Source organism: Chrysemys picta, chromosome 20 (assembly GCF_011386835.1).
Source record: "Chrysemys picta bellii isolate R12L10 chromosome 20, ASM1138683v2, whole genome shotgun sequence".
Taxonomy (NCBI): Eukaryota; Metazoa; Chordata; order Testudines; family Emydidae; genus Chrysemys; species Chrysemys picta.
In genome coordinates this window covers 10,096,945-10,112,739 of record NC_088810.1, presented here as the reverse complement: position 1 = coordinate 10,112,739, position 15,795 = coordinate 10,096,945, and the positions used below count along the sequence as shown (strand labels likewise).

Sequence of the window (15,795 nt, the reverse complement as noted above, 5' to 3'; positions counted from 1 at the left end):
ATGACAGAAGCACTGAAGGCTGCTGTTGGGGAAGGAAACTTCACCAAAGCAGCTGCTAAAGCTAAAGAGTCCCTGGAGATGTTGATAAAATCATTATCAACATCGCTATCATTGGGGAGGCAGGCTCTGGAAAATTGTCCTTTGTCAACACCATCCCGGGCCTGGGGGATGACGATGAAGGTTCTGCTGAGACAGGGGTGAATGAAACGACAATGGAGCCCACTGCTTACCCACATCCTACATACCCAAATGTTACCATCTGGGATCTGCCAGGGATCAGGACCCCAACATTTAAATCAGACACGTACCTCAAGCAGGTGGGGTTCAGCCGCTACGACTTTTTCATCATCATCTCGTGCACCCGCTTCAAATACCACGACATTAGCCTCGCCCAGGAGATCCAGAGACTGGGGAAGAAGTTTTACTTTGTGCACTCCAAGGTGGATCAGGATTTGACAAATGAAAAACAAAACTATAACGAGGCGGGAATCCTAGAGAAGAGGAAAGCTTCCACGAAAAGAGCACATCAGTACAGTGAGAGTGTGATCCTCGATGCCATCAGAGAGAACTGCATCAAAGGCCTGGAAGCAGGAGGAGTGGCCTCTCCACGGGTTTTTCTTGTATCTAGATGGGACTTGGGTAAGTACGATTTTCCCAATTTGCAGGAAGTACTAGTGGATGAGCTCCCCAGTCACAAGAGACTCACTTTTCTACGATCCCTGTCCAATGTTTCTAAAGAAATCCTGGAGAAGAAAAGAGAACTACTGCAAGCACAGATATGGTGGAAAAGTCTGGCGTCATGTGGAATTGCTGGTGTTCCAATCCCAGGTCTCACCATTGTTTGTGATATCGCCATGCTGATGATGTCCCTGAAAGAGTACTGCACGGACTGTGGCTTCAATAAAAATGCTCTCACTGCAGTTGCTAGACAGTCTAATAAGCCTATTGCAGAGCTGAAGGCCCTTATAAAGTCCCCACTGAGTGAGGGAATAACTGGCGATCTTGTAACTAATCTAGTGACCAAGTGCACAGCTGGGCCAGTGAAATATTCTACATTTTTGTTAAATTTTATACCTGTGTTAGGTTCCATAATATCTGCAGTAGCTTCTTACCCTACCACATACTACACACTGCAGAATTTCCTGAATGATGCTGCTGCTGACGCTGCATGAGTTCTGGAGGTGGTTTTGAAGGGAGCCATTTCCAACACAGAGAAACAGCGCGAAAACATCCGCACCCCCTGAAAGGAAGAAACGTCAGCACGCAGCTGAAAGGATCTAAGTAAAGACCCTGTCCCAGCTGGAGCTCCGCACTCAAAGCTGTGGGAAGTCTCATGAAATTGCCCTTTCTGCATCGGGTGTGAAACTTCACCGTAACTGAGCTCCAACTTCCATTTCCACGGAGGTCTACCACCCACCATAACATATTGCCACAAAAGGGGGGGCAGAATCCTGACTGACACTGTTCTTTGTTTTTTCTTTATTTCACCAGCGAAAGAGTCCAAGTTGTGATGACCATAGAAGATTAGGGTTGGAAGAGACCTCAGGAAGTCATCCAGTCCAACCCGCTGCTCAAAGCAGGGTCAACACCAACTAAATCACCCCAGCCAGGGCTTTGTCAAGCCAGGCTTTAAAAACCTCTAAGGATGTGTCATAACTATAAAGGGAAGGGTAACAGCCCTCCTGTGTACAATACTATAAAATCCCTCCTGGCCAGAGACTCCAAAATCCTTTTCCCTGTAAAGGGTTAAGAAGCTCAGGTAACCTGGCTGACACCTGACCCAAAGGACCAATAAGGAGACAAGATACTTTCAAATCTTGGGGGGGGGGAAGGCTTTTGTTTGTGCTCTTTGTTTTGGGGGGTTGCTCTTGGGACTAAGAGGGACCAGACATCAATCCCTGCTCTCCAAAGCTTCTGAACAAGTCTCTCATATTTCAAACTTGTAACAGCCAGGCAAGGCGTGTTAGTTTTTATCTTTGTTTTCTCAACTTGTAAATGTACCTTTTGCTTGGGGGTTTACCTCTGTTTGCTGTACCTTTGAACTTAAGGTTAGAGGGGGTTCTTCTGGGCTTTTTGAATCTGATTACCCGGTAAAGTTATTTTCCATCCTGATTTTACAGAGATGATTTTTACCTTTCTTTCTTTAATTAAAAGCCTTCTTTTTAAGAACCGGATTGATTTTTCCTTGTTTTAAGATCCAAGGGGATTGGATCTGGATTCACCAGGAATTGGTGGGGGAAAGGAGGGGGGATGGTTAAATTCTCCTTGTGTTAAGATCCAAAGGTTTGAATTGGTGTTCACCAGGAAATTGGTGAAGAAGTCTCTCAAGGCTACCCAGGGAAGGGAGTTAGTACTTGGGAGTGGTGGCAGCAAAACCAGATCTAAGCTAGTAATTCAGTTTAGGGGTTCACAGGCAGGTCTCCATATCTGTACTTTAAAGTTCAGAGTGGAGAAGGAACCTTGACAGGATTGAGATTCCACCTCCTCCCTAGGTAACCCATTCCAGTGCTTCATCACCCTCCTAGTGAAATAGTGTTTCCTAATATCCAACCTAGACCTCCCCCACTGCAACTTGAGACCATTACTCCTTGTTCTATCATCTGGTACCACTGAGAATAGTCTAGATCCATCCTCTTTGGAACTCACTTTCAGATAGTTGAAGGTTGCTTTCAAGTCCCCCCTCACTTTTCTCTTCTGCAGACTAAACAAGCCCAGTTCCCTCAGCCTCTCCTCATAAGTGATGTGCTCCAGCCCCCTAATCATTTTTGTTGCCCTCCGCTGGACTCTCTCCAATTTGTCCACATCCTTTCTGTAGTGGGGGGACCAAAACTGGGTGCAATACTCCTGTCTAGTCAGAGCAATGCCCTTACGCCATGGACATTTAGCAATGGTAAAATTCAGGGACACGGGCTCTTAGGCCAGATTAAATGCAAGTTTATTACAATTGAAATATTAAATCAGTTCTACAAGACAAGAGGGGCCCGTTCTGGGGGTGTGAAAGGATCGCAGAACCGGACCGCTAATCATTATGAAATCAAAAGCAACAAATCAGTGGGTTATTGAGGGAAGGCAGAGGCTGATGCACTGGCTATACATATGGCCAGACCAGCTGCAATGTATCGAAGTCTCCAACTGCTCAAATGAATTGTTCAGTCATAGGCTCTTATAATAAACTACAGAATAGGCTCCCACTGAGAATAGCAAATCAAGGAGCAATAGAGGTACATAAACTCAGCATCAAACACTAGAGCCTCTCTCCACACAAACTCACCAGCCAGGAATGGGGGCACAGCCCAGAGTATAAGTGACAGCTGCCACTCAGCCAGGTCATTATCAAGCATCCCATATGGGTTTATCAGCCAGGCACATCTTGACCCTTCTCCATTTCAATCCAGGGCCATTCACAGGGTTAATAGCACAGCCAGACACAGGTGCTTCCCTGGACAAATCTACCTTTGCATAAGGGGCTGGTTAAACCTATGAGAGTAGAGACAGAATTACAAGGATCAGTCTCAGCATTTCTTAGTCTATTATTGTCTCACAGTAACACCTAGGACCCTGTCAGGAGATGTCCCTGTTGCGCTAGGTGCTGTACAGAGAACAGAAGGATGGGCCCTGCCCCCAAGAGCGACAATCTAAGACTAGACCCAGCAGGCGGGTGCTCCAGGCAGACGGGGGAGCACACGGGAGCAGGGAGATGGGTGGGATAACGCAATGGGCAGCACTCCCAGAGCTCCAGCCGTGGGCCATTGTCGAGTAATCCGGAGGGTCAATGGCCGGGGTGAAGCTGAAGGAGGCATTTGCAGGAGGTCAGTCCAGGGGCTCTGTGGGAAGTTACAGGCGGCTCCTCCCCAGACAGGGGCAGCCTGGGGGAAAGTGCGAAAGCGTCTGTGCTCAAAAGCCTGTTTCATTTGCTTGGGGCCAGTAGCATAGCTAGCGGGGTGCTAAAAGTGGCACCTTTCCAAAGGCGGCCGCCGGCCGCAGGAGTGAGGGGGGGCGCAGGCTGGTTGCCCGCAGCACGGCCGGACAAGCGCAGGGGGGCGCAGGCTGGCCGCCCGCAGCACAGCCGGAGAAGCGAGCGGGGACGCAGGCTGGCCGCCCGCAGCGCAGCCGGCAGCCATGGTGGGCGCACGTGCGGCCAGAGGAGCAGGGGTGGCGGCGCTGCATGTGGCCTGCAGCTGCGGTCGGAGGAGCAGGGGGGAAGGGCGCAGGCTGGTTGCCCGCAGCACGGCCAGAGGAGCAAGAGGGGGCACAGGCTGGCCACCCACAGCGCGGCCGGCAGCCATGGGGGCGGCCGGCACGCGGCTGGAGGAGCAGGGGGCGTGGCATGTGACCTGGCCCCGCAGCCACGGCCGGAGGAGCGAGGGGGGCCGCAGCATGGCGGCCGGAGGAGCGAGGGGGGGGCAGTGTGGCCGGAGGAGCCAGCCAAGGGGGGGGGCTTTTTTATGTTTTCTCCCCCTCCTATTAAAAGCTGCTACGTCACTGCTTGGGGCCCTACAGTGACGAGGGAGGAGTTGGCACCGGGGGGGTCGGCACCCAAGTCACGTCAGGATTTAGGGTTTTTACGATTGTGTCTGAGTGAATTTACCCACATGGCCAATGTGACGCCTGCCCAGGCTGCAATTTCAGGGCAACGGGAACCAAGAAGTGGAAAATCTGTGGCTAGAACGAGTCATTGTTGGTGTCGCTCCCTGTCGTTTCTCAGGGAAGGGTTAGATGGGCTCTGCCCTGGCCCTGCTCTCGGCTGGGGCCTGAAATAACTGTTCCCTGAGCTCCCTGCAGAGCGCGTGAGGCACTGGGGACCCTGGGGAGCTTTATCACAACTTGGCCTAGTTCGCTGCGGAAATAAAAACCAAAGAACAGGGTCAGTCAGGACCCCTCCTCCGCCCATTTTATGGCTGAATTAAATTCAGTATGTTATGGTTGGAGACCTCCATGGAAACGGAGCTCAGAGCTCAGTTATGGTGAAGTTTCACACCTGATGCAGAAAAGGCAGCAATTTCATGAGACTTTGAGCCCCGAGCTCCAGCTGGGACAGGGTCTTTACTTTGATCCTTTCAGCCACATGCTGACGTTTCTTCCTTTCAGGGGGTGCGGGTGTTTTCATGCTGTTTCTCTGAGTTTGAAACGTCTCCGTCCATAACGACCTCCAGAACTCTTAGAGCGTCAGCAGCAGCAGCATCCAGGAAACGCTTCAACATGAAGTATGTGGTAGGGAGAGAAACTGCTGACATTTGATCCTTTCAGGTAGGGTGACCAGATAGCAACTGTGAAAAAACGGGACAAGGGGTGGGGGGTTATAGGAGCAAATATAACAAAATGTCCCCAAAAAGGGAACTGTCCCTTTAAAAATGGAACATCTGGTCATCCTACTTTCAGGGGGTGTGGTTGTTTTTGTGCTGTTTCTAGGCATTGGAAATGGCTCCGTCCATAACCACCTCCAGAACTCCTGCAGCGTCAGCAGCAACATCATCAAGGAACTTCTGCAGCATGAGCTTTGTGATAGGGAGAGAAACTGCTGCAGCTGCGACAGAACCTAACACAGGTATACATTTTTAAAAAATTGTAGCATATTGCACTGCCCCAGCTGCGCACTTGGTCAGTATCTTAATTACAAGATCTTTTGTTATTTCCTCACACAGTGGGGACTTTATAACGGTCTTCAGCTCTGCAATGGGCTTGTTCTGTCTAGCAAGTGCAGCGAGAGACTTTTCATCAAGGCCAAAATCCCTGCAGAACTCTTTCAGGGATGTCACCAGCATGGCAACATCATAAACAGTGGAGAGACCTGGGAGAGGAACAGCAGGGACTGCGCATGACACCAGACTTTTCAGCCATATCTGCCTATGCAGTAGTTCTCTTTTCTTCTCCAGGATTTCTTTAGAAACATTGGACAGGGATCATAGGAGAGTGAGTCTCTTGTGACTGGGGGGCTCATCCACTAGTACTTCCTGCAATTTGGGATAATCATACTTGCCCAAGTCCTGTCGAGATGCAAGAAAAACCCGTGGGAAGGCCACCTCTCCTGCTTCCAGGCCTTTGATGCAGTTCTCTTTGATGGCTTCGAGGATCACACTCTCACTGTACTGATGTGCTCTTTTCGTGGCAGCTTTCCTCTTCTCTAGAATTCCCGCCTCGTTATAGTTTTGTTTTTCATTTGTCAAATCCTGATCCACCTTGGAGCGCACAAAGTAAAACTTCTTCCCCAGTCTCTGGATCTCCTGGGCGAGGCTAATGTCGTGGTATTTGAAGCGGGTGCACGAGATGATGATGAAAAAGTCATAGTGGCTGAACCTCACCTGCTCGAGGTACGTGTCTGATTTAAATGTTGGGGTCCTGATCCCTGGTAGATCCCAGATGGTTACATTTGGGTATGCAGGATGTGGGTAGGCAGTGGGCTCAATTGTTGTTTCATTCACCCCTGTTTCAGCAGCACCTTCATCATCATCCGCCAGGCCCCGGATGGTGTTGACAAAGGACGATTTTCCAGAGCCCGACTCCCCAATGACAACGATGTTGAGAGTGATTTTATCAGCCATCTCCAGAGCCTCTTTTGCTTTAGCAGCTGCTTCGGGGAGGTTTCCTTCCCCAACAGCAGCCGTCAGTGCTTCCACATCCTCTTCAGGTATCTTGGGAAGCTCTTTAGCATCTACCCCAGCCATGACAGCTCCAGTGCACTGCTCAGCCTGCCTGCGAAAAGACAATGAGATATTCCATGTACGGTTAGTTTAGACAGAAGATTGGTCCTGCTTTGAGCAGGAGGTTGGACTAGATGAGCTCCTGAGGTCCCTGCCAACCCTGATATTCAGGGTGTCGGTAAGTGGTGGGTTTCACTGTTGTTTCAATTAACCCTATCTCTGCAGCACCATCATCTGTATCCCCCAGGCCCCGGATGGCGTTGACAAAGGACAATTTTCCAGAGCCCGACTCCCCAATGACAACGATGTTGATAATGATTTTATCAACCATCTCCAGGGACTCTTTAGCTTTAGCAGCTGCTTCGGGGAGGTTTCCTTCCCCAACAGCAGCCATCAGTGCTTCCACATCCTCTTCAGGTATCTTGGGAAGCTCTTTAGCATCTAACCCAGCCATGGCAGCTCCAGTGAACTGCTCAGTCTGCCTGCGAAAAGACAATGAGAGATTCCATGTACGGTTAGATTAGACAGAAGATAGACATCAGCTTACATGTGAAGGTCCAGTGGGAGTTTGGGCGGGAAAGGTGATACTCTCCACTCAAATCAAGCACATAACCTTAACTCTGCCCCCATAGGAATGCCAGGAGAGACTCCCCCTCTGTTTTTCTGGGGATGGAAGGACCCACACAACGTGTGACATGTGAAATCCCAGAAAAGGATTACTATTTTCCCAACAGAAAGCCAAAGAATTTCCTCAGAGAAAGAAGATTCCTATCAAGTGCTTGGGATGGGTAATGGCTCCCAGTCAGCCTGCTGTGGCTTCTCCCACCCTGCATACCTCAGCGAGTCCACAGGGAAGGGAGGAAGAACCCCAGATCCCTCAAGTCTTCCGCTCTCTACACAATCTCTAGCCCTTCCAGGAGAGCCAGAGTGGGTGGGAGAGGGGACTGGGTGACTATCAGGGGCTTGGAAGAAGGCAGGGGCATTCTCCTCCCTTCCTGAGACCTTGTGTGCATGATGGGAGAACCCCCACTGGACCTCAGGCTCATTAGTTCTAGCAGTGTCTGCACTGGGGCTTTGGTCGGCTTAAGCATATCACACAGGATGTGAAATTTTTCACAGTCCTGAGCGATGTAATTAGGTCGACCTATCTCTACAGTGTAGACCATCTCTTAGAGGAAGCAGAGGGACAGAGTTTCTTGGGCACAGAGCCTACTGGAGGGCAGGCGTGGAGATTTTGGAGTGAGGAAACTGCCTGTGACTGTTTCTGCTGTTTTCAGAAACCACAACTATGTGTGCGCTCTGTGCAAATAAACAAGATCACACCAAGATCAGACCTGACTTGTGTCTTCGATTTCTATCACCTCCTAATGCAACTAGCCCTGCAAATAATGGTGAACTCCATGGACCAAAGAGGCAACATATTAAGTGGGACTTTCATTTTCACAATCTCCCTCATTCATTCCCTGTGCCTGTAGAGAATCATTTATGGAGAACTCCCTGCTTGTCGATCTGTAGGATGGTGTCAGAGATGGTATGAAATGTCCTTTTGGGAGAAAGAGGGAAAGTTCGTTTAGACGAGCTGGAGCGGCTGCTGCTGTTGATGCCATCACAGTCTGACCCTGCCTGGTTTAAGGCAAATCCTGACAAACACACACAAAAGGGGAGAGGAAAGACCAGCAAAAGGAGAAAATGCAGCTTCTGTCTCTGGGGCTGACTCTCACTTGCAGCCTCATGGCTGGAGAAAGCAGGGCCAGCTCCAGGTTTTTTGCCGCCCCAAGTAAAAAAAAAAAAAAAAAAAAGAGGGGGCCGGAGTACCACCCCTTGAAAAGTGCCACCCTAAGCACATGCTTGGGACGCTGGCGCCTAGAGCCAGCCCTGAGAAAAACACAGGCCCAGCCCATGGTCTGACCAGCCACTCCCACAGATGGCAAACTCATGCTGGCATCTGGCTGTTTAAGGCCTTGCTTTTAGCTGCCTTATTGGTCACAGGCTCACAGCCCACGTGCAAAGGGTCGAATTGTCTTAGGCTGTGAAACTGAATCCTTAGTGGACAGAGGCAAAAGGGCAGAGAGAGAAGGGGGAGCTGGAGCGGCTGCTGCTGTTGATGCTGTCACAGTCTGACCCCCAGGGCCGGCTCTAGCTTTTTTGCTGCCCCATGCAGCAAAAAAAAGCGCCGCCCCCCAGGCCCGCCGCCGAGCACCGGGCCGCGCCGCCCCCCCCCCGCACCGAGTGCCGCCGGAACCCCCCCCCCCGAGCGCCGAGCCCCGCGCTGCTGGAGCCCGCCCCCGCTGAGCGCCGCCGGAACCCCCTTCCAGCGCCACGCCCGCGCCGCCTCCTCGCCGTGACGCCCCCCACCGCCGGAGCCCACCCCCTCCCAAGTGCCGCTGGAGCCCCCCTCCAGCACCGCGCCCGCGCCGCACCCCCCCCCGAGCGCCGAGCCCCGTGCTGCCGGAGCCCGCCCCCACTCCCCCGCCAAGCGCTGCCGGAACCCCCTTGCAGCGCCGCCTCCTCGCCGAGCCCCGCAACCGGAGCCCACCCCCCCAGAGCCGCGCCGCCGGAGCGCCCCCCCCACGGAATGCCGTGCCGCGCTCCCCCCGCCGCCCCTTACAAGGTGCCGCCCCAAGCATGTGCTTGGGTGCCTGGTGCCTAGAGCCGGCCCTGCTGACCCTGCCTGGTTTAAGGCAAATCCAGACAAACACACACAAAAGGGGAGAGGAAAGAGCAGCAAAGGGAGAAAATGCAGCTTCTGTCCCTGGGGCTGACTCTCATTTTCAGCCTCATGGCTGGAGAAACACAGGCCCAGCCCATGGTCTGACCAGCCACGCCCACACCTGGCAAACTCATGCTGGCATCTGGCTGTTTAAGGCCTTGCTTTTAGCTGCCTTATTGGTCACAGGATCACAGCCCACGTGCAAAGGGTGGAATTGTCTTGACCAGTGAAGCTGAATCCTTAGCAGACAGAGGCAAAAGGCAGGGAGAGAAGGGGGAGAAATAAGGCGGAGAAGGACAATGCCCCAGGATGGACGGGGTGTCCTCAAGAATCAATCTCACATCCCAGGTGGAGTTTAGGGGATTCAGCTGGAGCTGGGGGCATCATGTGCCTCCCTCTCTGACCTGCTCTTGTCAGGACATCTCTGAGGATGAGGAGAACAAGGCCTAGTGGTGTCGCGGTGGATCCTGGGGTCCTAGGAGACAGTGGTGGTGGCAGCCTTGCTGGTGTGGCTTGTTTCTTTCAGTCCCCCCATCCCAATGCTCCCATTTAGTGACCCCCAGATACACAATATCCAGGTGGGGGGATGGGTCTAGTCCCATTGACATTAATCACTCAAAGGCGCTATGGGGATTTGAACCCTGGAGGGGTCCTTCCATTTCTGGACTCTCTCAGCTCAATGTCGTGCCAACCTGGGACTTCACCCAGAGCCCGGGCGAGCCCGTAGCATCAGCCCAGCTCTTTTCCCTCTGTCAGTCCTGGCTGCCCGTCTGTTGTTCTCCTGCTTTGCTGACTTTTGCAGTTTGTGTAACAGGCTAAGTTGGCCTTTTGTCACCTTGGACATGCCACACTGTGCCATTGGGGCCAGCGCTGATGACTGGGGGACAGTGCCCCCTGCTGAGCAGTGACCCCTAGCGCCACACTGGGGCATTGGGGCCAGCACAGACTGTGAGGGGAAAGCGCCCCTTACAAAAAACTCCACCCCACTCCTTGCAGTACAGCACTGCCCATTGAGCTCCCTGCCCCTTCCTGAATCCACCCAACCTGTTCCCTGCAGCACATGAGTCCCCCTGCCCTCCTTCCTTCAAGCACGGCACCCATTGCTGAGTCCCCTGCCACCCTCACTGCAGCATGGTGCCCCCTACCGAGCCTCCCAGCAATACAGCGCCGCCTGCTGAGCTCCCGGTTCCTATCCATGCAGCGTGGGGCTCTCTGCTGAACCTAAATAACGCTCTCCCTGCGTGAGCCCCTGTCCCATCCCTGCAGCACGGCAGCCTGTAATGATAGTTGTAGCGACCACAGCTGAGATTTCTCTCCCTGGCCCTGTTAGTAACTACACACTGTGAGCGTTTCACAGCACGACCATTAACCCTAAAGGATAAAATGATGTCACAGAGCTCACGGATTCCAGGATTGTCAGAGACCTCCGGGACATTTTCCACTTCAGCCCTGGGGTCTGGAGGGGGCCGGAGCTCCCAGGCCGGGGCCCTGGCGCGCTGAGCTGCTGCAGGTGGTGTATTGGGGACCCGGAGATGCCTGGGCAGTGACTTAGGACACTTTGGCACTGCGGGCCCTGGAGCTGTCAGCCGCCATGGTGCAGGTGCTGCCACGGTGCAGGTGCTGGACACCCCCCTCCCACAGCGCGGCTCGAGCTTCAGTCACCCCCATCAGCCCCTCCCCCCATTATTTTTGGTTATTGCCTGTGACCTGTCCCTGACTTTTACTAAAATTAAGAGTGACAAATTATCCCCACCGCACTGTAACACACTGTACAGGAGAGGGGAGGGGCCCTGAGGAATCACATGGCAACTGCGTGGCCTAGTGGAGAGACCCCTAGACTGGGACTATTCCTAGCTCTGCCACTGGTCTGTTGAGTGACCTTGGGCAAGTCACTTCCCCTCCCTGTGCCTCAGTTTCCCACCTGTATAATGGGGATAATGATGTAAAGCTGTTTGAGATGTCCTGGTGTAAAGCACCATGGAACACTTCAGTGTTTTCATTATTACCTAGGCACAGGAGCATGGCAACTGCAAACCTAGGCGGGGACGACAGCTGTGTAAATGGCCATGAACTCCCACCGAGAACCATTTCTCTTTTGGTTTAAATCACTAGGAAGTTAAATAGCAAAAACGTCATTGAGGCAGAGTTCAGGTTGCCCAGTGAGAGCGCCTGCCCTTCCAGAGCAGTGAGTTCAGCACAACTCCAACTTCCGAAAAGCTAGAAATAGTGTTAGGGCAAAGGCCCACATCACCTTAGCTCTGCCCCCTTAACTCTGCATTTCATGGTCTTCAGACATTTGAGTTTTGCTGAACTTGACATTCTGGAAGGGCCCAAGGTATCACTGGGCACCTTTTCTCTGAGTTAATGAAGGTTTTTGCTGCTTAATCTATCCCTGCCCACCCCCTGCACCACAGTGCCCCCTCCTGACCTTCCCAAACTTCTTCTGAGCCCTGCCTCCCTGCAGCACAGCACCCGTACTGAGCTCCCTGCCTCCAGGGCCACCCAGAGGGGGGGCAAGTAGGGCAATTTGCCCTGGGCCCCACATGGGTACCGCGAGCCCTGGCCGAGAATCCCTTTCCTCACCCAGCAGCTGTCCGGGTCTTCGGCGGCACTTGAGCGGCGGGGAGCCCTTAAGTCGCTCCGGGTCTTCGGCGGCATTTTGGCGATGGGTCCTTCAGTGCTGCTGAAGACGGGGAGTGACTGAAGGGCCCCCCGCTGCAAGCCTGGGAGGGGAGAAGAATTAGAGCGGCGCTGGCGTGCTCAGCAGAGGAGGCAGAGTGGAGGTGAGCTGGGGCTGGCTCCCGGGCATGGTTAGTTTCCACGGGGGGGGGGCTCCCTGGGTGGGGTTAGCTTCCGCAGAGAGGGGGCTCCCCGGGTGGGGTTAGCTGCAGAGGGGGGTAGCTGCTGCGGGGGTGGCGAACTCCCCGGGCAGGGGGACGGTGGGCTCCCCGGGTGGCTGGCTGGGTTAGCTGGATTAGCTGCTGCAGGGGGGGCTCCTCTGGTGGGGGGGGTGGGGGGGTGTGGTTAGCTGCCACGGGGAGGCGGGGGGCGCAAGGTGGAAGTTTCGCCTGGAGCACAAAACTTCCTTGCACTGGCCCTGCCCCCCACCCCAGCTCCTTGCAGAACAGCGCCCCCTACTGAGCCCTCACCCCCACTCCATGCAACATGATGCCCGTAACTGATGCCCACCACCCTACTCCCTGCAGCACAACTCCTCTAAATAACATGCCAGCCGGCTACCTGCAGTCCAGTGCTCCCAGCTGAGCATCCAGCTACGTTCCCTGGGGCATTTCGCCCCCTTTGAGATCACCAATCTCTCCTTGGAGCACAGCGCCCCCTACTGAGACCCTGCCCCACTCCCAGAAACACAGCACCGCCTAATTAGCCCCTGACCTGCACCTTGCAGCACAGGGCCCCCTACTAACCTGTGGAAGGCAAGTCACCCCCCATTACACCCTCCTCCCCTCCTGGTTGCATCTATCAGGGCCGGCTCTAGGCACCAGCACTCCAAGCATGTGCTTGGGAGAGCACTTTCCAAGAGGCGGCACTCCAGCATCCCCCCCCATTTTTTTTTTTTTGCCTGGGGCGCAAAAAGACGGGAACTGGCCCTGAACCAAGATGTTCCCTCTTTCAGGCTGAGCTGGAACTGACACTGCAGTTCTGGCTGCAGTAGCTAGATGGCGCTCACGGCAGACTGAGTTGCACAGGCTGCCCGGCCGCTGGAGAGCCGGAGCCTCATCCCCGGAGCTGAGCCCGGCTGCGGCGGGGAGAGGGGCTCAGCTCCAGGGGATGATGCTCTGGCTCTCCAGCGGCCGGGCAGCCTGAACTGCAGCCCAGCCTGGGTGTGAGGAGCCGGGGAGGGAGGGAAGTGGGGCCCGGGATGCAGGGAGGTGGGAGGGGTCCTGCTGCTGCTCTGAGTCTCCCCAGGGTGGCGCAGAGTTTCCCCGCCCAAAGGGGCTGTGCAGGGCGCCAGGCTGGGCAGGGGGCGCGGATCCCGGCTCGTGAGCTGATGGAGCAAATGGCTGGGCAGCCCAAGCTGCCAGGGAGCTGCTGCCTCCTGCCCCTGGACCCAGCCCGTCGCGCAACTCACCCGCCTCAGCCCCACGCTACCTGCCCTGGGCGGGGAGAGGCAGAGCTCGGCTCCGAGCGGGGCAGCGGGGGATACTGCCCTGCTGGGGGACCCCCGCGGCTCGGGCACCTGGGGGTCAGTGTCTGTCCTCTCGGCTCTGCCTGCACGGGGCTGGGGAAGCAGCTGTCAGTGCCTGTTCCTCTCAGCCCTTCCACCCCCATCCCGCTCGCTGCCCCTCCACTTGTACCTCCCCCCCTCGCTCCTTCACCCGCACCTCTTCCCTTGTACCCTCCCCCAGCCCTCTCCTCCCGTACCTCCCCCTTCCCCTGCACCTCTTCTCCCGCAACCCTCCTGATACCCCCTCTCCTTCTCCACCCTCCTCCGCGAGTACATCACACCCCGTTTCTCTGCCAGTGCAGAGCCCCCAAGCACCCCACACCCGCTCCTCCGCCTGAACCCTCTTTACTAGATTCCCCACCCTTTGCCAGGTACTAGGTTTGAGGGTTAGTCTCTATGCCTTCCATGTTCATTTGGAGCACTAAAGATGGGGTTGCGGGGGATGGTGAGTTTTATACTAAAGTGAAATAAAAATAGGAGAAATGGTTTGATCCCTGCTGCAAGTGTAAACGGGGATTGCTGTGGTGAAAGAGGAGGTCACGTTTTCGGGGGGGGAGCCCAGGGCTTGGGCAGCAGGGGGTGCGGGTGGGGGTGGGCCCTGTGGGGGGGGAGAGCCCAGGGCTGGGTTGGGGGGCAGCCAAAAATTTTTTTGCTTGGGGCGGCAAAAAACCTAGAGCCGGCCCTGTCCTCAGCACCCAAGATCAGTTAGTTAAAGTCTAATTCCCAGCATTCCTAGCTTTTCAATTTATGCTGCTACGGTGGGTCACTGGCTCTGATACCCCTAGTGCAGGGTGTCAAATGACTGCTGGGCACCCAGCCTTTGATTTTATTCAAATACTTAGCAGCCCTTGTTCCAACAGAGAGAGACCTCAAAATACTTCCTGAACACTAGCGAGGCAGAACAAAGTGGCACAAGGCTCTTGTAATGTACCGGCTGTGCGTGTGTGTAAAAGAGATCATAGTGCCCTCGTGTGACTGCAGCCCACACACAGGACAAGGGGCATAGGCACAGACTTCCTCTCTTCCTGGTGGGTGCTCAACCCCTCCCCGCCCCTGGCCCCACCCCTACCCTGCACTTGCCCACCCCATTCCACCCCTTTCCCAATGTCCCCGCCCCCTTCCCGCTCACATTCCACCCCCTTCTCCACCTCTTCCCTGCCTCTTTTCCACCTCCTCCCCTGAGCGCACTGCACCTCCGCTCCTCCCCCTCCCTCCCAGAAAGTTCTAAGCACCACCAAACAGCTGTTAGGCAGTGGGAAAGCACTGGGAGGGAGGGGGAGGAGCGGGGACACTGCACGCTTGCGGGGGGAGAGGCAAGGAGGGGGAGCTTGGCTGGCATAGGATTTGGCGCCTATGATAAGGGACCTGATACTGCTCCTCAGTAAGGGAGTTTTCCCGTAGCACGGGTGCTACAGGCCTGGGTTTTGGAGCTGAAGGAGCCGAGTTTCTTGTCCTGGCTCCCCACTGGTACGTGTGAGCTATAGAGTAGCTGTGTCTGTTGGCTGCAGGACACTGGTTTGTTACACTGCGCGTTGGGAGCTCTATTGCTGTGAGTCCTGTTACTGAACGGTTCACCCCGTGTGACTCTGGACTGTGTCAAAACTGTGTCATGAGTCCCCTCCTCCCTCTTGTGAGCTCCAAACTTATGTTACTGAGAAAGTAATCAACAAAATCATCCCCAGATAGATCGTTCAACTAGTTTCTAGCTGGATCACACGCTACTGCCATTGGAGTGAAGATTTTCTTGTTTCCCTCATCTCAGCATCCTGCCCAGGGGTGGGTGGGCAGCAAGGTGGGGTGAGTGGATCTGTCCGGAGCCTTACACGGCCCTCACCACCATAGTGTCTCAGCACCTCACAAAGCTCAATGGATTGTATCCTCCCAGCACCCCTGCGAGGTAGCCCAGTGCTGCTCCCAATCTACTGGCTGGGGAATGGAGTCACCCAGAGATTGAGGGCCACACTCACAAAGGGATTTAGGCACCTAACTGTCTCTTTAGGCACCTCAGTCCAGCATTAGACACCCCAAAATCCTCAAAGCCCCCACTCAGCTGCCACCTAGCCCCATTGGTACCTAAGTCCCTGCTGCTGGGCACGCACAAAGCTGCTGAATTCCTGACATCCCCCCACTGCTAGTGAGTGGCTCAGAACCCCAGTGCAAGCCACAGCCCTGGTGGCATTCTCCAGCTACGTGTTTCCTGGCACATAGTTCATCAGCCAGGCCTGGGCCTCAGGTGTTCTCAGCAGGGTGGTGCCCCACAC

At 54.7% G+C, this 15,795-nt stretch overlaps 1 protein-coding gene and 1 pseudogene across 1 annotated transcript; one reads left to right on the top strand and one right to left on the bottom strand.

Annotated features, from left to right (window-relative positions):
* LOC112061138 (interferon-inducible GTPase 5-like) lies at positions 1-1,244 on the top strand (annotated as a pseudogene).
* A 3,922-nt stretch (positions 1,245-5,166) lies between these two features.
* On the bottom strand, positions 5,167-6,804 carry LOC101941463 (interferon-inducible GTPase 5-like). Its single transcript, XM_065574671.1, has 4 exons — positions 6,135-6,804; positions 5,978-6,077; positions 5,639-5,788; positions 5,167-5,267 (listed from the first exon to the last, which is right to left on the bottom strand). The coding sequence occupies exons 1-4, from the start codon at positions 6,660-6,662 to the stop codon at positions 5,167-5,169; spliced, it is 879 nt and encodes a 292-aa protein (XP_065430743.1). The 5' UTR covers positions 6,663-6,804.
* Between the last annotated feature and the right edge of the window lie 8,991 nt (positions 6,805-15,795).